This window comes from Oryzias latipes, chromosome 4 (genome assembly GCF_053564925.1).
Source record: "Oryzias latipes strain Hd-rR chromosome 4, Olatipes_Hd-rR_3.1".
Lineage (NCBI taxonomy): Eukaryota > Metazoa > Chordata > Actinopteri > Beloniformes > Adrianichthyidae > Oryzias > Oryzias latipes.
Window position 1 is genome coordinate 24,884,275 of NC_136240.1, and position 22,257 is coordinate 24,906,531.

At 43.1% G+C, this 22,257-nt stretch overlaps 1 protein-coding gene across 2 annotated transcripts in view; it reads left to right on the forward strand.

Annotated features, from left to right (window-relative positions):
- dspb (desmoplakin b) overlaps positions 1–20,843 on the forward strand; it is a 47,428-nt gene extending 26,585 nt beyond the window's left edge. The window contains exons 22-24 of one of the 2 annotated variants that reach the window (XM_078946145.1): positions 90–188; positions 2,700–4,517; positions 5,135–20,843. In XM_078946145.1, the coding sequence (XP_078802271.1) occupies positions 90–188; positions 2,700–4,517; positions 5,135–20,428 (17,211 nt within the window). In that variant the 3' untranslated portion in view covers positions 20,429–20,843. The remainder of the gene's footprint in view (positions 1–89; positions 189–2,699; positions 4,518–5,134) is intronic. The other variant, XM_020702546.3, reaches the window with a different exon arrangement.
- The last annotated feature ends 1,414 nt before the right edge of the window (positions 20,844–22,257 follow it).

Below are 22,257 nucleotides of genomic sequence, written 5' to 3' on the forward strand. Positions count from 1 at the left end.
GTAACGCTTGGTCACTGGTCAATTCTGATCTTTTTCTTAATTTACAGAAACATTCTAATTCTTGAGATCAAACCTGCTTTGTGTTCTAGTATTCACACATTCAGACCCGTTACATGGAGCTGCTGGCTTTGTCTGGGAACTACCACAAATTCCTTGGAGAGTTGCTCAAAAGCATGGAGGAGCTTAAGGTACTGATTCCTTTTATAGTCTTATTTTTATTTCCATGTTACGTATGTTGTAAAGACGAGTGAGTGAATGGCTCATGATTATATGAAATATATGATCCTGTGTTTGTTGAAGTGACCCTGACGCTAAAAAAAAAACCTTGGATGGTGACATGCAGCTGGGAAAACATGGATTTGTCTGTCATAGATTCTGAAAGTTTTTCCACTTTAAACATTTAAAGAGGTCGGTAATGTTCAGCATAGATGACGTTTAACTGAGAGACGGAATGTAAAAACGAATACAGTATAGTTTCTTAAATAGTTAATTTGTAAAATGGTGCAGAAAAAATGTATACACAGTGGGCCAAAAAAATATTTCGTCTGCCACCAATTGTGCAAGTTCTCCTACTTAAAAAGATGACAGAGGCCTGTAATTTTTATCATAGGTGAGAGACTAAATGAGAAAAGAAATCCAGAAAATCATATTGTCGGATTTTTAAAGAATTTATTTGTAAATTATGGTGGAAAATAAGTTTTTGGTCAATAACAAAAGTTCAACTCAATACTTTGAGATAAACTCTTTGTTTGCAATGACAGCAGTCAAAGATTTTCTGTAAGTCTTTACAGTGTTTGTTTTTTTTTTACTAACTATTGCTGGTATTTTGGCCCATTCCTCCATGCATATCTCCTTTAGAGCAGTGATGTTATGGGGCTGTTGCTGGGCAACACAGACGTTCAACTCCCTCCAAAGATTTTCTATGGGGTTTAAATCTGGAGACTGGCAAGGCCACTTCAGGACCTTAAAATCCTTTTTGTGAAGCCACTTCTTCATTACCTGGGTAGTGGGTAGTATTTGGGATTGTTGTCATGCTGAAAGACGCAGCCATGTTTTCATTCTTCAATGCTGATGGAAAGATATTTTCCCTCAAAATCTGGCGATTCATGGCACCATTCATTCTTTCCTTTGCACGGATCAGCCATCTTGGTCCCTTTGCTGAAAAACAGCCTCAAAGCATGATGTTTCCACCCCTATGCTTTACAGTAGATATGGTGTTCTTTGGATTCAACTCAACTTTCTTTCTCCTCCAAACACGGGGTGAGATCTTGTGAGGAGCCCCTGATGGAGGGAGATTATTAGTGGTCTTGTATGTCTTCCATTTCCTAAAAAATGGTCCCACAGTTGATATCTTTACACCTAGCTGCGTACCTATTGCATATTCATTCTTCCCAGCCTGGTGCAGGTGAACAATTTTGCTGCTCTTTGGTCGTGGCCATAGTGGAGTTTGGAGTGGGACTGTTTGAAGTTGTGGATAGCAAGTTCAAACAGGTGCCATTCATTCAGGTAACAAGTGGAGGGCAGAGGATGCCCTTACAGAAGAACTTACAGGTCTGTCAGAGAGAAATCTTGCTCTTTTGTAGGTTTCCAAATACTTATTTGGTATACCTATGATGAAAATTACAGGCTTCTCTCATCTTTTTTAGTGGGGGCATTTGCAAATTTGGTAACTGACTAAATACTTTTTTGCCCCACTGTACAGTATATCCCACAAAAAAGCAATAATTCTGTCCCTTTTGGACCTGTTACTACTTCTTTAAGAGGTTCTATCCTCCTGTATCAGTGGCACCTGTTTGAAATGGTTATGTGTATAAAAGACACCTGACCACACCCTTAAATGGTCAGACCGCAACATCTCCACCATGACCACGACCAAAAGACACCAAGGACTAGATTGTATACCTTAAGACTTGGATGAACATATCTACAATAAGCTGTGAAAGTCTATCTAAAATGAACATTACAGACCAAATTCACATGTTTTGGAGGTACAACTTGAAGAATTAGTGACTGACAAATACTTTTTTGCTCCACTGTATCTAAAAATAATTTGAACTGTTTTTAAACAGAAACATTTACACCATAACAATAAACATCACCAATGTGATGGAAAAGCATAAAAAAGAAAAGAAAATATAACCAAGACGACAACATAGTTTATGTTGTTTTTTATTCGTTACACACAGAAGTTGAATTGAGTTGAGATGAGTGTGGTTCTAACTTTTTTTTTAGATCACCATGTTTCTGCAGAAATGTATTTTGTTGTCGTGTTTCACTTTGACTATCCAAACTCTCGGGTGCACATATTTATTTGCGTTTCCCTAATCACTTAGTGTTTTAACATCCTTATTTATCTATAAAAAATGTGTTAAAATAAAGTAAAAAGATGTAAATATCATAGACAGAAAAGTTGTGTTTAGGGGAAAAAAAGTATTGTTTCCTTCACAATTTTTTTTTTATTCAGCCTTTTTATCAAAATTAATAAAAAGCCCATTTAATACAGCAATTAATTTACATGAACATAAATTGTATTACAAGGTTTTTCTAATTTTTCCAATTGCATTTAAAAGAGGAATTAATAAAAAAATATAATGTTATTGTTGTTATTATATAATTTAATTTTACAAATATGGCTGTCTCTGATTGAATTAGAATATTTTTGAAGGTTGCTTAAAAGTGGCCATTTTCTTCATTTCCAGATTCGAAATACCCGCATCGACATGATGGAGGAGGAGCTTCGGCAGCTAAGGGAAGGCCTCAATGACAGCAACTCCAAGAACAAGTCGCTGGAGGAAGCGATTGGTCAATACCAGCTGCAGCTTTCCCAGTCGCAGAGTCAGTTGCTGTCCCTGGAAGAAGTGGAGCGCACCACGGCACTGAAGTGTAGTACCACCAAGGAGAACCTAGATTCCACCCAGAGCCTGCTAGCAGAACTCAAGGAAGAGGTAGAACGTCTTAAGTACCTGCTGGGTGAAGAGAGGAGGAAGTCAAAGTTGGCAGAAGAGCGCTACAGTCAGCAGAAAGAGGAGTACGATTCTGTCCTGAAGAAGAGGCAGAACGAGCTGGAGACGGTCAGCTGGTCTAAGATGGAGTTGGAGAAATCTGTAGCCAATAAGGAGCATGAGATTGAGCAGCTGCGGCGGCGGCTGGCTGAGAATGAAGCAATGGTCAAGGATCTACAGATGGAGATAGTAAAGGTAAGGAGCATATTCATTATGGAGATCAGTAGCTTAAAACTCAGCTACGAATCTCAGATCCAGATTAGTCGCACAGATGTCCAAAGGCTGGCAGCCCAGAGGGACGAGGACACTGCTGAGCTCCAGCTGCAGTGTGATAGGGTGGAGGCAGAGAGGAGAAATCTAGAAGAGGAAGTTATGAGGCTCAGGATGTCCATCAGTCACGCGGAGGAGCAAAGGAAGATGGCGGAGGAAGAGGCTCACAGTCGACAGGCTATGCTTATAGAGGAAGGGTGTAGGAGTAGAGAAATGGAAAGCCAAGTGGAGTTGCTGATGAGGCAGAGGGATGATGAAAACAGTCAGTACAGAGAGGAGCTGGCTGAGCTCATGAGAAACCTGCAGGAGAAGAGTGACCAACTGGTTTATGTGACACATAGTCTGGAGGAAGAGATGCGAAGGAGGAAGATCACAGAGGAGGGCCAGGCAGTGCTTGAGCAGTCTCTTGCTCAGCTGCAAACAAAGCTAACGGCATCCTCAACGGCTACAACCCAGCTGACGGAGTGCAAGGAGGAGCTTCAGCATATTCGTTTGGAGTGTGAAAGAGAGAGCAAAGAAAGATGCAGATTGGTCCAAAACGTGAACCGGCTACAAGGGCGCATCAAGGACCTGCAGGTTGTGAGAGATGAGCTGGAGGTCCAGGTGGAGAGTCTGAGGACATCTCACCAGGAGGAGGTAAACAGAAGAAGACAGGTGGAGGCAGAGCTGGAAAAGATGACTGAGGCAGTGACAGAGTACACCAACACCATTACAAACCTGCGTCAGAGCCAAGAACAAGCCAGCACATTGCAAACTAGAAGTCAACAGGAGTGTCTTAGGCTGCAAGAAGAGCAAGATTTAACCATGAGACTAAAGCAGACCTCAGCCAATCAGATCAATCAACTAAACAACGAGCTGAAGGCCCTGAAGCAACAACTCCTGCAGGAGGAGGTCCGAGTCAAAGAGGCCAGCCTCAGAAATAAGAATCTTTGCAAAATCATCGAGGAAAAGAGTAAGGCACTCGCTGAGAACTCTGCTGAGCTTCAGAGGTTGAAGGATTTGACAGAAACCCAGACTCAAGAAAGGCTGATGCTGGAGGAGGAGCTGAAGGCCACACAATGCAACAAAGAGGAGCTCATGAAATCCAATAGGGACGAGCTCTCCACACAAATCACTGCCCTTGAGCTGAGGCTAAAAGCCACCGAGCGCAGCAACTTAGACTCCTCCGACCTGATTTCAGGGCTTTCTTTGGAGAGGGACAAATTCAAGCTGGAGGCTGAAACGTTACAAAAACAGGTCACAGAGGTACATGACAAATCTGCCTCTTAGTCCTGGACTAGTTTTTTTCCTTTCACTTAAGTTACCACTGTAGCTGAGCCTTTGGTTGCATGCTCACACACCCTTTAGTAGTAGATCCCTGAAGAAACGCTCCTCCTGACATTTCTGATTGAAACACATATTTCTGTATGTGTTTAGAAAGACGTGCATGTACTGCAGCTGCATGCAGTCCCTCCCTACCTGCTTTCTCAAATCTGTCTGTTTCTCCTCAATGGTTTTGTGCTTTTTTGATACAGAGTTACCACCTTCAACAAATACTTTACTGCTGCCTGTTGCCTCATCTGTTATAGCATGCCTTTTGTAGTAAAGATGCACTTTAAAAATTATGTAAAACAGCTCTATTGTACTTTAAAGACCCATTACGATGTCTGTGTGGCATTTTTCAGAAGCGGAAAAAATATATCTTTTAGAATATTATTAGAATATGCATTTATTAAAATATTTATTTATTTATTTGAATATTTGTAGAAAATGAAGCTCAAAATTGTTTCAACTTCAAATCATGTTTTTGACAGTGTCTACTGCAGTAGCAGGACCAAATAAGCTCACTTATCTTAATCCTTTTTCTGTTTCTTTGCTTGCAGATAAGAGCCAAGATGCAATCCCTTCAGTCTGAGTACAATGAAATTGTGAATGACAGAGATGCTCTGTTGCTGAAGTTGCAACGAACGGAAAAGGACAAGGAGCAAATTCAAAGAATACAAGAAGACCTCAGTCACATGAAACTGTCTCTTGATTCTGAGCATCGCAGCAAGCAACGTTTACAGGAGGAGAATGAGAGGATAAAGATGGATTTAAGCTATTGGAAGGACCAGTCTGATGGTAAACAGGGACTCATTCGACAGTTTGACTCAGAGAAAGAGATGCTTGAGAGAGAAAATAAATCCATGAAAACTGAGCTAGAGAAGATGAAGAGGGAAATCAGAGAGCTTGAAGATAATTACAAGAGCAGATTTGTAACCCTTAAGAAAGATCTACTGGAAGCAACAGTTGTCAAACAGACTTTGGAGACAGAGCTAAAGACTACGAGAGAACCCCCAGCATTGGATGCTTCCTCTGTCATTTTTGATGGAGTTCGGAAGCCCGTCACTGCCAGTCAGCTACTTGACTGTAAAGTATTGGATAACCTGACATTTAACCAAGTTGTAAAAGGATATAAAACAGTCTTTGAAGTGTCTTCTAACAAAAAGGTAAATCTAAAAGGGACAGGTCCAATAGCTGGTGTAATTATTGAGAGTTTTAAAAATCCAGGATCAAGCCCTGGACCTCTTTACAAACTAACATTTACAGAAGCCAAAAAAGAAAATCTTCTTCCACCTGATAGTATCGACTTGCTACTGGACGCACAAGCTGCCACGGGTCATATAATTGACCCAAGAAACAATCAAAAGTTGACAGTTGAAGAGGCATGCAATCAAGGTGTTGTTGATGAAGAGGACAGGGAGAGATTGTTAGCAGCAGAGGCAGCAGCTATAGGATATAGTGCACCTGGCACAAACAAACCCCTCTCAGTTTTTCAGGCAATGAAGAAAGGATTGATTGAAAAAAGCACAACACTACGACTGCTTCAAGCACAAGAGTCAGTAGGAGGGATTTTGGATCCCATACTCAGTGTGTTCCTTCCCAGAGATGTGGCCATTGAGCGAAAAGTAGTTGATGATACCATTTGTCAGGCTTTGAACCAGAAGCCTGAGCTCTACCTGGACCCAGAAAGTGAGGAAGGTGTAACATATATGGCAATGAAACGGAGATGTAAAGTAGAGCCCCACACAGGCCTTTTGCTGCTCCCAATTCCTGAAAAGGTAGATCCCTCCAAACTTGTCTTTGATGGAGTTCGGAAAACTGTCACTGCCAAGCAGTTACTTGAGTGTGGTGTCCTGAACAAACCAACATTTAAAGATCTAGAAAATGGAAAGAAAATGGTTCCTGAGGTCTCTGTAGACAAAAAAGTCAACCTAAAGGGAACTGGACCCATTGCTGGGGTTTATGTTGGGAATCGAGGAAAAATGTCATTCTCCGAAGCTAAGAAACAAATGCTGATTCCAGATGAAAGTGCAGATCTCCTACTGGAAGCTCAAGCTGCAACTGGTCACATCATTGACCCAAAAGCCAATCAAAAGCTAACTGTAGATGAGGCATGTGCAAGAGGAGTAGTCGATGTCATGGATCAAGAACAGCTACTAGAAGCAGAGGCTGCTGCTGTGGGCTTCAAGGATCCTGATAAAGGCAAACCTATCACAGTTTTTGAGGCTACAAAGAAGGGAATTATTGATGAGAAAACTGGTCTGCGTTTCCTGCAAGCCCAGGAATCAGTTGGAGGAATTCTCGATCCTCATCTCAGCGTTTTCTTGCCTAAAGAGACAGCTATTAGGCGAAACCTCATTGATAAAAACTTGTTACGTGCTCTGAACCAAAGTCCTGAATATTACATTGATCCAGAATCAGATGAATATGTCAGCTATGGAACATTGAAGAAAAGATGCAAGATAGAATCTCATACTGGTTTACTGCTTTTACCAATTGCAGAAAAGCTGGACCCTTCTGAACTGATATTTGATGGTGTACGTAAACCAGTAACAGGAAAGCAACTTCTAGACTGTGGTGTTCTAGACAAAACAACATTTAAACAGTTACTCAGAGGAGAGAAAACTGTCCCTGAGGTTTCTGTGGACAAAAAAGTGAACCTAAAGGGCACCGGGCCCATTGCTGGAATTTTAGCTGGTAATCCAGGCAAAATGTCTTTTACGGAGGCTAAGAAGCAAATGCTGCTTTCTGATGAAAGTGCCGATTTGCTCCTAGAAGCTCAGGCTGCCACTGGTCACATCATTGACCCCAAAAACAATCAAAAGTTGACTGTACATGAGGCATGTGTAAAAGGAGTGGTGGACACTCTGGATCAAGAAAGACTACTTGAAGCAGAGGCTGCTGCCATTGGCTACAACGATCCTAATAATACCAAACCTGTCTCCATTTTCGGAGCCATAAAGAATGGAATAATTGACGAGAAAACTGGAATGCGACTGTTGCAAGCCCAGGATTCAGTTGGCGGAATTCTCGATCCCCATCTTAGTGTATTCTTGCCTAAAGAGACGGCTGTTAAGCGGAATCTTATCAGCAAAAGCCTGAGTCGTAGTCTAGACAAGCACCCTGAATGTTATATTGACCCTGAATCAGAGGAAAATGTCAGCTATGAAAAGCTGAAGAAAAGATGCAAGATAGAACCTAATACAGGTCTGCTTCTTTTACCAGTCACTAAAAACCTTGACCCTTCTGATCTGATATTCGATGGTGTACGCAAGACTGTAACAGGAAAACAACTGCTCAACTGTGGCGTCCTAAACAAGCTAACTTTTAAACAATTAATAAAAGGTCAGAAAACAGTACCTGAAGTGTCTGTGGACAAAAAAGTGATTCTGAAGGGCACTGGTCCTATTGCTGGAATTGTTATGCCACATCGAGGAAAAATGTCCTTTGCTGAAGCAAAGGAACAAATGATGCTCCCGGAAGAAATTGCAGATTTACTCCTGGAAGCTCAGGCTGCCACAGGTCACATCATTGATCCAAAAAACAATGACAAACTGACTGTGGAAGAAGCGTTAATGAGAGGTGTGGTGAGCATCAAGGACCGAGACAAATTCCTGGAAGCTGAGGCTGCTGCTGTGGGCTACAAGGATCTTAGTAGTGCCATACCAATTTCAGTATTTGAGGCAATAAAGAAGGGAATTATTGATGACAAAGTTGGCCTGCGACTGCTGCAAGCCCAAGAATCAGTTGGGGGGGTACTAGATCCCAACCTTAGTGTATTCCTGCCAAAAGAGTGTGCTGTAAAACAAAACCTCATTGATAGAAAGCTATCTCATGCTCTTGATCAAAGTCCTGAATGTTACCTTGATCCTGAAACAGATGAATGTGTCAGCTATGGGACATTAATGAAAAAATGCAAGATGGAACCCCATACAGGTCTGCTATTTTTACCAGTCTCTGAAAGGCAAGACCCTACCAAACTGATATTTGACGGTGTTCGTAAAAGGGTGACGGCAAAAGAACTTTTTGACTGTGGTGTTCTTGACAAACCAACATTCAACCAGCTTCTGAAAGGGGAGAAAACTATTGCGGAAGTGTCAGAAGATAAGAAAGTGTCCCTGAAAGGAACTGGATCTATTGCTGGTTTGGCAGTTGGACCTTCCGGGAAAATGTCCTTTAATGAAGCCAAAAAACAGATGCTAGTTGACCCAGATGAAGTAGATTTGCTATTGGAGGCCCAGGCTGCTACTGGCCACATCATTGACCCTGTTACCAATCGAAAACTCACTGTGGATGAAGCGTGTGCAAAGGGAGTTGTTGATAGAGGTGATCGAGACAAACTCCTAGCAGCAGAAGCAGCAGCTGTCGGATATAAAGATCCACGTTCAGCTCAGCCCCTTTCTGTGTTTGAGGCATTAAAGAAAGGATTGCTTGATAAAAAGACTGGCATACGTCTCCTTCAGGCCCAGGAGTCAGCAGGGGGCATTCTGGATCCAAACCTAAGCGTGTTCCTCCCTAAAGACACAGCCATGAAGCGCAACCTTTTGGATGAAGACCTTTGTCGTGCACTCAAGCAGAACCCTGAGTGTTATGTTGACCCAGAAACAGAGCAAGATTCCAGCTATGGAGCTTTGAAGAAAAAATGCAAAACAGAGCCTCATACAGGTTTGAAACTTTTACCCATCTCTGAGAGAAAAGACCCATCCAAACTGATATTTGAAGGTGTCCGCAAGCCAGTCTCAGCACAGCAGTTGTTGGATTGGGGTGTTCTTGACAAACCAACGTTCAAACAGCTTCTGAAAGGGGAGAAAACTATTGCGGAAGTGTCAGAAGATAAGAAAGTGTCCCTGAAAGGAACTGGATCTATTGCTGGTTTGGCAGTTGGACCTTCCGGAAAAATGTCCTTTAATGAAGCCAAAAAACAGATGCTAGTTGACCCAGATGAAGTAGATTTGCTATTGGAGGCCCAGGCTGCTACTGGCCACATCATTGACCCTGTTACCAATCAGAAACTCACTGTGGAGGAAGCGTGTGCAAAGGGAGTTGTTGACACAAGTGATCGAGACAAACTCCTAGCAGCCGAAGCAGCAGCTGTTGGATTTAAAGATCCACGTTCAGCTCAGCCCCTTTCTGTATGTGAGGCATTAAAGAAAGGATTGCTTGATAAAAAGACTGGCATACGTCTCCTTCAGGCCCAGGAGTCAGCAGGGGGCATTCTGGATCCAAACCTGAGCGTGTTCCTCCCTAAGGACACAGCCATGAAACGCAACATTTTGGATGAAGACCTTTGTCGTGCACTCAAGCAGAACCCAGAGTGTTATGTTGACCCAGAAACAGAGCAAGATTTCAGCTATGAAGCTTTGAAGAAAAAATGCAAAACAGAGCCTCACACAGGTTTGAAACTTTTGCCCATCTCTGAGAGAAAAGACCCATCCAAACTGATGTTTGAAGGTGTCCGCAAGCCAGTCTCAGCACAGCAGTTGTTGGATTGTGGTGTTCTTGACAAACCAACGTTCAATCAGCTTCTAAAAGGGGATAAAACTGTTCCAGAGGTGTCCGAAGACAAGAAAGTGTTCCTGAAAGGAACTGGATCTATTGCTGGTTTGGCAGTTGGACCTTCCGGAAAAATGTCCTTTAATGAAGCCAAAAAACAGATGCTAGTTGACCCAGATGAAGTAGATTTGCTATTGGAGGCCCAGGCTGCTACTGGCCACATCATTGACCCTGTTACCAATCAAAAACTCACTGTGGATGAAGCTTGTGCAAAGGGAGTTGTTGATGCAAGTGATCGAGACAAACTTCTAGCAGCAGAAGCAGCAGCTGTTGGATATAAAGATCCACGTTCAGCTCAACCCCTTTCTGTGTGTGAGGCATTATTGAAAGGATTGCTTGATAAAAAGACTGGCATACGTCTCCTTCAGGCCCAGGAGTCAGCAGGGGGCATTCTGGATCCAAACCTGAGCGTGTTCCTCCCTAAGGACACAGCCATGAAGCGCAACCTTTTGGATGAAGACCTTTGTCGTGCACTCAAGCAGAACCCTGAGTGTTATGTTGACCCAGAAACAGAGCAAGATTCCACCTATGAAGCTTTGAAGAAAAAATGCAAGACAGAACCTCACACAGGTTTGAAGCTTTTACCCATCTCTGAGAGAAAAGACCCATCCAAACTGATATTTGAAGGTGTCCGCAAGCCAGTCTCAGCACAGCAGTTGTTGGATTGTGGTGTTCTTGACAAACCAACGTTCAATCAGCTTCTAAAAGGGGAGAAAACTGTTCCAGAGGTGTCAGAAGACAAGAAAGTGTCCTTGAAAGGAACTGGTTCTATTGCTGGTTTGGCAGTTGGACCTTCCGGAAAAATGTCCTTTAATGAAGCCAAAAAACAAAAGCTTCTGGACCCAGACAAAGCAGATTTGCTACTGGAAGCCCAGGCTGCTACTGGCCACATCATTGACCCTGTCACCAATCGAAAACTCACCGTGGATGAAGCGTGTGCAAAGGGAGTTGTTGATAGAAATGATCGAGCCACACTCCTAGCAGCAGAAGGAGCAGCTGTTGGATTTAAAGATCCACGCTCAGCTCAGCCCCTTTCAGTGTTTGAGGCGGTAAAGAAAGGATTGCTTGATAAAAAGACTGGCATACGTCTCCTTCAGGCCCAGGAGTCAGCAGGGGGCATTCTGGATCCAAACCTGAGCGTGTTCCTCCCTAAGGACACAGCCATGAAGCGCAACCTTTTGGATGAAGACCTTTGTCGTGCACTCAAGCAGAACCCTGAGTGTTATGTTGACCCAGAAACAGAGCAAGATTCCACCTATGAAGCTTTGAAGAAAAAATGCAAGACAGAACCTCACACAGGTTTGAAGCTTTTGCCCATCTCTGAGAGAAAAGACCCATCCAAACTGATATTTGAAGGTGTCCGCAAGCCAGTCTCAGCACAGCAGTTGTTGGATTGTGGTGTTCTTGACAAACCAACGTTCAATCAGCTTCTAAAAGGGGAGAAAACTGTTCCAGGGGTGTCAGAAGACAAGAAAGCATTCCTTAAAGGAACTGGTTCTATTGCTGGTTTGGCAGTTGGACCTTCCCGAAAAATGTCCTTTAATGAAGCCAAAAAACAAAAGCTTCTGGACCCAGACAAAGCAGATTTGTTACTGGAAGCCCAGGCTGCTACTGGCCACATCATTGACCCTGTTACCAATCGGAAACTCACCGTGGATGAAGCGTGTGCAAATGGAGTTGTTGATAGAAATGATCAAGACAAACTCCTAGGAGCAGAAGCAGCAGCTGTTGGATATAAAGATCCACGTTCAGCTCAACCCCTTTCTGTGTTTGAGGCAGTAAAGAAAGGATTGCTTGATAAAAAGACTGGCATACGTCTCCTTCAGGCCCAGGAGTCAGCAGGGGGCATTCTGGATCCAAACCTGAGCGTGTTCCTCCCTAAGGACACAGCCATGAAGCGCAACCTTTTGGATGAAGACCTTTGTCGTGCACTCAAGCAGAACCCTGAGTGTTATGTTGACCCAGAAACAGAGCAAGATTCCACCTATGAAGCTTTGAAGAAAAAATGCAAGACAGAACCTCACACAGGTTTGAAACTTTTGCCCATCTCTGAGAGAAAAGACCCATCCAAACTGATATTTGAAGGTGTCCGCAAGCCAGTCTCAGCACAGCAGTTGTTGGATTGTGGTGTTCTTGACAAACCAACGTTCAATCAGCTTCTAAAAGGGGAGAAAACTGTTCCAGAGGTGTCAGAAGACAAGAAAGCATTCCTTAAAGGAACTGGACCTATTGCTGGTCTAGCAGTGGGCGCATCAGGAAAAATGTCCTTTACTGAAGCCAAAAAACAAAAGCTTCTGGACCCAGACAAAGCAGATTTGCTACTGGAAGCCCAGGCTGCTACTGGTCACATCATTGACCCTGTTACCAATCGAAAACTCACCGTGGATGAAGCGTGTGCAAAGGGAGTTGTTGATAGAAATGATCGAGCCACACTCCTAGCAGCAGAAGGAGCAGCTGTTGGATTTAAAGATCCACGCTCAGCTCAGCCCCTTTCAGTGTTTGAGGCAGTAAAGAAAGGATCGCTTGATAAAAAGACTGGCATACGTCTCCTTCAGGCCCAGGAGTCAGCAGGGGGCATTCTGGATCCAAACCTGAGCGTGTTCCTCCCTAAGGACACAGCCATGAAGCGCAACCTTTTGGATGAAGACCTTTGTCGTGCACTCAAGCAGAACCCTGAGTGTTATGTTGACCCAGAAACAGAGCAAGATTCCACCTATGAAGCTTTGAAGAAAAAATGCAAGACAGAACCTCACACAGGTTTGAAGCTTTTGCCCATCTCTGAGAGAAAAGACCCATCCAAACTGATGTTTGAAGGTGTCCGCAAGCCAGTCTCAGCACAGCAGTTGTTGGATTGTGGTGTACTTGACAAACCAATGTTCAATCAGCTTCTAAAAGGGGAGAAAACTGTTCCAGAGGTGTCAGAAGACAAGAAAGCATTCCTTAAAGGAACTGGACCTATTGCTGGTCTAGCAGTGGGCCCATCAGGAAAAATGTCCTTTAATGAAGCCAAAAAACAAAAGCTTCTAGACCCAGACAAAGCAGATTTGCTACTGGAAGCCCAGGCTGCTACTGGCCACATCATTGACCCTGTCACCAATCGAAAACTCACCGTGGATGAAGCGTGTGCAAATGGAGTTGTTGATAGAAATGATCGAGCCACACTCCTAGCAGCAGAAGGAGCAGCTGTTGGATTTAAAGATCCACGCTCAGCTCAGCCCCTTTCAGTGTTTGAGGCGGTAAAGAAAGGATTGCTTGATAAAAAGACTGGCATACGTCTCCTTCAGGCCCAGGAGTCAGCAGGGGGCATTCTGGATCCAAACCTGAGCGTGTTCCTCCCTAAAGACACAGCCATGAAGCGCAACCTTTTGGATGAAGACCTTTGTCGTGCACTCAAGCAGAACCCTGAGTGTTATGTTGACCCAGAAACAGAGCAAGATTCCACCTATGAAGCTTTGAAGAAAAAATGCAAGACAGAACCTCACACAGGTTTGAAGCTTTTGCCCATCTCTGAGAGAAAAGACCCATCCAAACTGATATTTGAAGGTGTCCGCAAGCCAGTCTCAGCACAGCAGTTGTTGGATTGTGGTGTACTTGACAAACCAATGTTCAATCAGCTTCTAAAAGGGGAGAAAACTGTTCCAGAGGTGTCAGAAGACAAGAAAGTGTCCTTGAAAGGAACTGGATCTATTGCTGGTTTGGCAGTTGGACCTTCCGGAAAAATGTCCTTTAATGAAGCCAAAAAACAGATGCTAGTTGACCCAGATGTAGTAGATTTGCTATTGGAGGCCCAGGCTGCTACTGGCCACATCATTGACCCTGTTACCAATCGAAAACTCACTGTGGATGAAGCGTGTGCAAAGGGAGTTGTTGATAGAGGTGATCGAGACAAACTCCTAGCAGCAGAAGCAGCAGCTGTCGGATATAAAGATCCACGTTCAGCTCAGCCCCTTTCAGTGTTTGAGGCAGTAAAGAAAGGATTGCTTGATAAAAAGACTGGCATATGTCTCCTTCAGGCCCAGGAGTCAGTAGGGGGCATTCTGGATCCAAACCTGAGCGTGTTCCTCCCTAAAGACACAGCCATGAAGCGCAACCTTTTGGATGAAGACCTTTGTCGTGCACTCAAGCAGAACCCAGAGTGTTATGTTGACCCAGAAACAGAGCAAGATTTCAGCTATGAAGCTTTGAAGAAAAAATGCAAGACAGAACCTCACACAGGTTTGAAGCTTTTACCCATCTCTGAGAGAAAAGACCCATCCAAACTGATATTTGAAGGTGTCCGCAAGCCAGTCTCAGCACAGCAGTTGTTGGATTGTGGTGTTCTTGACAAACCAATGTTCAATCAGCTTCTAAAAGGGGAGAAAACTGTTCCAGAGGTGTCAGAAGACAAGAAAGCATTCCTTAAAGGAACTGGACCTATTGCTGGTCTAGCAGTGGGCCCATCAGGAAAAATGTCCTTTAATGAAGCCAAAAAACAAAAGCTTCTGGACCCAGACAAAGCAGATTTGCTATTGGAAGCCCAGGCTGCTACTGGCCACATCATTGACCCTGTTACCAATCGAAAACTCACCGTGGATGAAGCGTGTGCAAATGGAGTTGTTGATAGAAATGATCGAGACAAACTCCTAGGAGCAGAAGCAGCAGCTGTTGGATATAAAGATCCACGTTCAGCTCAACCCCTTTCTGTGTTTGAGGCAGTAAAGAAAGGATTGCTTGATAGAAAGACTGGCATACGTCTCCTTCAGGCCCAGGAGTCAGCAGGGGGCATTCTGGATCCAAACCTGAGCGTGTTCCTCCCTAAGGACACAGCCATGAAGCGCAACCTTTTGGATGAAGACCTTTGTCGTGCACTCAAGCAGAACCCTGAGTGTTATGTTGACCCAGAAACAGAGCAAGATTCCACCTATGAAGCTTTGAAGAAAAAATGCAAGACAGAACCTCACACAGGTTTGAAGCTTTTGCCCATCTCTGAGAGAAAAGACCCATCCAAACTGATATTTGAAGGTGTCCGCAAGCCAGTCTCAGCACAGCAGTTGTTGGATTGTGGTGTTCTTGACAAATCAACGTTCAATCAGCTTCTAAAAGGGGAGAAAACTGTTCCAGAGGTGTCCGAAGACAAGAAAGTGTCCTTGAAAGGAACTGGATCTATTGCTGGTTTGGCAGTTGGACCTTCCGGAAAAATGTCCTTTAATGAAGCCAAAAAACAGATGCTAGTTGACCCAGATGTAGTAGATTTGCTATTGGAGGCCCAGGCTGCTACTGGCCACATCATTGACCCTGTTACCAATCGAAAACTCACTGTGGATGAAGCGTGTGCAAAGGGAGTTGTTGATAGAGGTGATCGAGACAAACTCCTAGCAGCAGAAGCAGCAGCTGTCGGATATAAAGATCCACGTTCAGCTCAGCCCCTTTCAGTGTTTGAGGCAGTAAAGAAAGGATTGCTTGATAAAAAGACTGGCATACGTCTCCTTCAGGCCCAGGAGTCAGTAGGGGGCATTCTGGATCCAAACCTGAGCGTGTTCCTCCCTAAAGACACAGCCATGAAGCGCAATCTTTTGGATGAAGACCTTTGTCTTGCACTCAAGCAGAACCCAGAGTGTTATGTTGACCCAGAAACAGAGCAAGATTTCAGCTATGAAGCTTTGAAGAAAAAATGCAAGACAGAACCTCACACAGGTTTGAAGCTTTTGCCCATCTCTGAGAGAAAAGACCCATCCAAACTGATGTTTGACGGTGTCCGCAAGCCAGTCTCAGCACAGCAGTTGTTGGATTGTGGTGTTCTTGAAAAACCAACGTTCAACCAGCTTCTGAAAGGGGAGAAAACTATTCCGGAAGTGTCAGAAGACAAGAAAGCATTCCTTAAAGGAACTGGACCTATTGCTGGTCTAGCAGTGGGCCCATCAGGAAAAATGTCCTTTAATGAAGCCAAAAAACAAAAGCTTTTGGACCCAGACAAAGCAGATTTGCTATTGGAAGCCCAGGCTGCTACTGGCCACATCATTGACCCTATTACCAATCGAAAACTCACCGTGGATGAAGCGTGTGCAAAGGGAGTTGTTGATAGAAATGATCGAGCCACACTCCTAGCAGCAGAAGCAGCAGCTGTTGGATATAAAGATCCACGTTCAGCTCAACCCCTTTCTGTGTTTGAGGCAGTAAAGAAAGGATTGCTTGATAAAAAGACTGGCATACGTCTCCTTCAGGCCCAGGAGTCAGCAGGGGGCATTCTGGATCCAAACCTGAGCGTGTTCCTCCCTAAAGACACAGCCATGAAGCGCAACCTTTTGGATGAAGACCTTTGTCGTGCACTCAAGCAGAACCCTGAGTGTTATGTTGACCCAGAAACAGAGCAAGATTCCACCTATGAAGCTTTGAAGAAAAAATGCAAGACAGAACCTCACACAGGTTTGAAGCTTTTGCCCATCTCTGAGAGAAAAGACCCATCCAAACTGATATTTGAAGGTGTACGCAAACCAGTCTCAGCACAGCAGTTGTTGGATTGTGGTGTTCTTGACAAACCAACATTCAACCAGCTTCTAAAAGGGGAAAAAACTGTTCCAGAGGTGTCAGAAGACAAGAAAGCATTCCTTAAAGGAACTGGACCTATTGCTGGAATTGAATCAGGAACTCATGGTTTAATGTCCCTTTCAGAAGCGAAGAACACCAATCGTATATCTGCCAATTGCATTGATCTGCTTCTTGAAGCGCAGGCTGCCACTGGTTACATCATTGACCCCAAAAATAATAAAAAGTATACCGTTGAGGAGGCCTGTGTCAAAAAATTGGTGGATCCTAAAGATCAAAATAAACTGATGTTAGCAGAATGTGCTGCCATTGGTTACAAAGATCCTACTTCTACAAAGTCCCTCTCAGTGTTTGAGGCCATGAAGAAGCGTTTACTTGACAAGCAGACTGGACTTCGCTTGCTGCAGGCCCAAGTATCAGCTGGAGGCATTCTGGATCCCAATCTCAGTGTATTCCTTCCAAAAAATGTAGCTATCAAGTTCAACCTTATAGATGAGGACCTCCTTCATGTTTTAAATCAGCAACAAGCTTTTTACCTTGACCCAGATACTAAAGGAGATGTCAGTTATATGGCTTTGTTGGCAAAATGTAACACAAATACGAAAACAGGCCTTCATCTTTTACCAGCCCCAGATACGTTCGACCACACCGAGTTACTTTTCGAAGGTGTACGCAAGAATGTCACTGCACAACAGCTCCTTGACTGTGCAGTTCTTGACAAACCAACATTTGACAAATTAGGAAAAGGTGAGAAAACTGTCTCCGAAGTGACTGTGGATAAAAAAGTGTTTTTAAAAGGGACAGGGGCGATCGCTGGGGTAGCAGCTGGACATTTGGGTAAAATGTCTTTCTCTGAGGCCAGAAAACAGAAAATCATTTCAGCTGCCAGCGCCCAACTCTTTTTGGTTGCCCAGGTCGCTGTTGGTCACATTATTGACCCCACTACGAAACAATATCTTACAGTAAAAGAAGCATGTGCCAGAGGAATTGTGGCCAAAGAAGAAGAATCTGTGCTCCAGGCAGTGGAGTCCGCTGTTACCGGTTACAGAGACCCGCTTACTGGAAAGCTCTTGTCAGCGGGGCAGGCTTTGAGACAAGGCCTTATTGACATGGACACTGGTCTGCGTATACTTCAGGCTCAGGAGTCTGTTGGTGGAATTTTGGACCCAACACTTAGTGTGTTTTTACCTAAAGACATTGCATTGAAAAGGGGTCTCATTGATGAGGATCTTTATCAAGCCTTAAATAAGTCCCCCAATTGTTATTTGGACCCAGATACACAACGACCAACCGCATATGTCTCACTTAAGAAAAAATGTCATTCTGATCCAAGCACAGGACTCATGCTTCTACCAAAACCAAAAATGCCATTGACCACTCCAGGTTTTCGAAATGATGTGTCCGTCATGGACCTGGTAGATGCAAACTTGTTAAAGCAATCTGATGTGGATAAAATCTATGAAGGTAAAATGACTATCCAGGAGATTGAGAAGCAGCTACATCCATACCTAAGAGGTTCAACCTGCATTGCTGGAGTTTATGACGAGGCTAGTGATAAGGTTCTATCAATCTATGAGGCTATGAAGAATGGTTTGTTGCGATGTGGAACCAGTTTGGAGCTGCTTGAAGCCCAAGCTGCTTCAGGATTTATGGTTGATCCTGTCCACAATCTTTATCTGACGGTTGATGAGGCCTATAACAGAAGAGTTGTTGGACCAGAGTTCAAGGACAAACTTCTTTCAGCAGAAAAGGCTGTGACCGGTTACAAACTGCCTGGAACTGACAATATTATCTCCCTTTTTCAAGCTATAGAGAAAGGTGTAGTTGAGAGAGGTCATGGCATCCGGTTGCTTGAGGCTCAGATTGCAAGTGGTGGTATCATTGATCCTGAACACAGCCATCGCATTGATGTAAATGTAGCCTACAAGAGAGGCTACTTTGATGAAGAAATGAACAAGATCCTCACTGATGAAAGTGATGACACTAAAGGTTTCTTTGACCCAAACACAGAGGAAAACCTCACATATCTGGATCTTAAGAAACGGTGTATTGTAGATAAGAAGACTGGCCTGATCCTGTTGCCTATCATAGACAAGAAAAAGAAAGAATCAACAACGACAAATACCCGAAGAAAGAGGAGAGTGATAATTGTGGACCCGGACACTCTCAAAGAGATGACGGTGCTTGAGGCATTCAACAAAGGCTACATTGACCGTGAAACTTTTATTGAGCTCTCTGAGCAGGAATGTGAATGGGACGAGATCACCATCACTGATTCAAATGGATCCAAAAGATGTGTTATCACTGATAGGACATCCGGAAGAAAGTATGACATTACAGAAATGCTTGAAAGGAGGGTCATTGACGAATCTGTGGTACAGCAGTATCACTCACGAGCCATCACCCTCACTCAGTTTGCTGATATTATCACGGAGAAAGCCAAACATCAATCACTATCATCTTCATCAACGTCTCATACACCTTCAGCAACATCAACATCATTTAGCAAATCCTTATCAACTTCTGCTTCAAAAGCATCAACGTCAGCTTTTACAACTTCAACATCTTTTAGAACATCCTCCCCAACACCAGCTTTACTAACTTCAACACCTTTCAGCACATCATCCCCAACATCCGTTTCAAGAACATCAGCATTTGTCAGTACATGCTCCTCGACACCAACTTCAGAAACAGCAATGGCCTTCAGTGCATCATCTCCAACATCCGTTTCAAGAACATCAACATCTTTGAGTACATCTTCTTCATCATCTGTTTCGGCAACATCTTCCAGTACATCAACAGTTTCAAGAGAAACAGAGGCCTCATTTTCAGGATCATCAACCTCAAATTCTTCCTTCTCAAAAGTTGGGTCAACATCTTTATCACCTCCTTTCACCAAGACAGTCACAACAAGAACCACCACTGTCATGGAGCAAAACCCCATAGGCAACGTTCAACAATCTCCTGACAGCCTCAAACGGGTATCTAGTGTGTCATTCACTCTTTCTACGCCCTTTGAAAGCGTTGGTGATCTGGAACCTGTTAGTGCCGTATTTGACACAGACACTGTTGAGAAGATTTCCATAATGGAAGCTTTAAATCGTGGTATAGTGGATTCAATCACTGCACAGAGACTTCTGGAGGCACAAGCATGCACTGGAGGAATTGTTGACCCCACAAATGGAAAAAGGCTCAGCATTCAGGAGGCATGCCGTATTGGCTTGATAGATGGCACAATGGAATTGAGACTCAAACCTGCCCAGAAAGCTTTCTTTGGTTTCAAGGATGTCAAAACTAAAAAGATGATGTCAATTGCTGAGGCTGTGAAAGAGAGGTGGCTGCCATATGAGTCGGGGCAGAGATTCTTGGAGTTTCAGGTTGTAACAGGTGGGCTTTATGATCCAGAGATGGGCTGCAGAAGAAGCATAGAGGATGCTCTGAAAATGGGCTGGTTGGATGAGCGAGCAGCACAGAAGCTCCATGACATAAAAAGTCTCCCCAAGTGCCTGACTTGCCCCAAAACCAAGCTAAAAATCTCTTACAAAGAAGCTCTGGATAACTGCTTGGTTGAGGAGGGAACTGGGGTTAAAATGCTTCCAGCGTCATCTATGTCCTCCAAAGGGATCAGCAGTCCATATAATGCCGCTTCGGCTCCAGGATCCACCACAGGCTCTAGGAGTGGCTCTCAGAGAAGCTCCCGCAGGGGCAGTTTAGATTTAGGCCCTTTTGGAGTAAGAGGCTACACTTCCTCCAGTTCCACCAGTTTCCTGTCAAAATAAACCAAGAACAGTTCTACATATCAGGCTTTTTTCCTGTTTGAAAATCATTCCCAGTTTAAGCTTTTAATTGGAAAAAAATGTTAAACATTTTTTATGCATATGTTTTAATGCTTTTCAGTTTTAGAAGCTTGCACTTTTAAATAGTACGCAAGCTGTGATTCAACTTAATTTTGTTGCAAAGCTTGTTAAAATGTGGTTTCTTTACACTTTGATGTGCTGATACAGCAGAATTGTTATTACACTTATATAACTTTTCAATATAATCAGTTTTTTCTTGCTGGGAACACAAAGGTTTTTTCTTTTTTTCTTCTTTTCTTCTCAATTATTACAAAGATTTCTTTGGCTTGACATCCGACTGCTATGTAACTATTTGTCACAATCTCAAAATAAAGCTTTGTCTGCTCTTGTACCTTCACATTCATTGTCATTTCAATACAAATCCCAAGAGAAATGATTGCAGCATTGAAGGTGTGAAAATAATTTTCATTATTTGTATTGCTTTATAAATCTATAAAGCCAATTTTTTAGGAATGTGGATTATTTAGCAGTTTGGACAAAAAGAAAAGAACATTAAAGATAAAGATAAATAAGAAAAAAGATTATTACATGAAATCCTAGGAGACATTTTTCTCAGCATTAGATTTTTACATGTAAATTCTGCAACAGAAAACATTCCATAAGTTTCCTGGTGTCATACTACAGTAATGTGCGTGTTGGAAATATGCTATTTTACCTGTAAATAAACACCTTTTGGACTGATAAATATGCAAAGATATACATATTTGAAATTTATTAAATCTTTTGTTGGTATGCATTTTGTCCCTATCCCAACTAAGCAAATGTCTCTCACAACATCAATGTATAACCAAGCCCCCCCGAGTCTAAACAGGACCTCAGTGGTCAACTCTGAGCTGTGATGCTGCAGACTCAGATCAGTCAACTGCACAGCCTGCGGCCTTTGTCCCTGATCAGGCAAGAAGCACCCCATACAGACTCCTGTGTGCATGTGTAACCGTATCACTTCTGCGTTGTGTTTAAGGGAGTCAAAAGATGTCGGGACACAGCAGCACCCTTGGAGACCACCTCCGTTTATTGCGATTTATTCTGTCCCGCAGGACAATAAAACAGAAAGGGGCGTGAGAGGTAGAGGGAGCACAGGAAATTCTAATACCCCTTGTGCTATCCTAGGCACTTTAACATTGGGAATCAAAAATTTTTATTTGTCACATTCAAAGTTATATTTAGCAAATACAACCAGTAGTGAAATGTACGCCAGGTCCGCTCCGTGGACAGTGCAAATAATTAAGGAAAACAGCACAGATGAAAATATACATAATATACACAAGTAAAGCTATGTAAAGATGAAATAAGAAAAAAATGTGTATTGTAAAATTAAATATAGAACACAAAATAAAGTGCATGAATGTAAACTGTAGACTTAGATAATTGGGAGTTGGGTCATCTAGACCCACTAGACTAGACAGTGCTCTGAACCTTTTTTCTTCAATGATTTGTGATCTTCACTGGTGTCCATAGATTACATGAAATCCTCTCCACCTTTATCCACCTTTGTCATGGTAGGGATAACCCGTCAATGTAAGGGTGGGGTCATAGGATAGCACAAGGGATACTGAAATAAACAGTCAACATTTATAAAGGTTTTTGTATTTTCTTAACAGATTTCAAATAATGGAACATAACTAACATAAAATGAGGATTCATATCGCTAACATTACAGGACACCCACCTCTCCTGCTGGACAATAAAACAGAAAGGGGAGAGGGAAAACAAGTGCCAAACTTATAAAGGGAAAACCAGCAAAGAAGAAC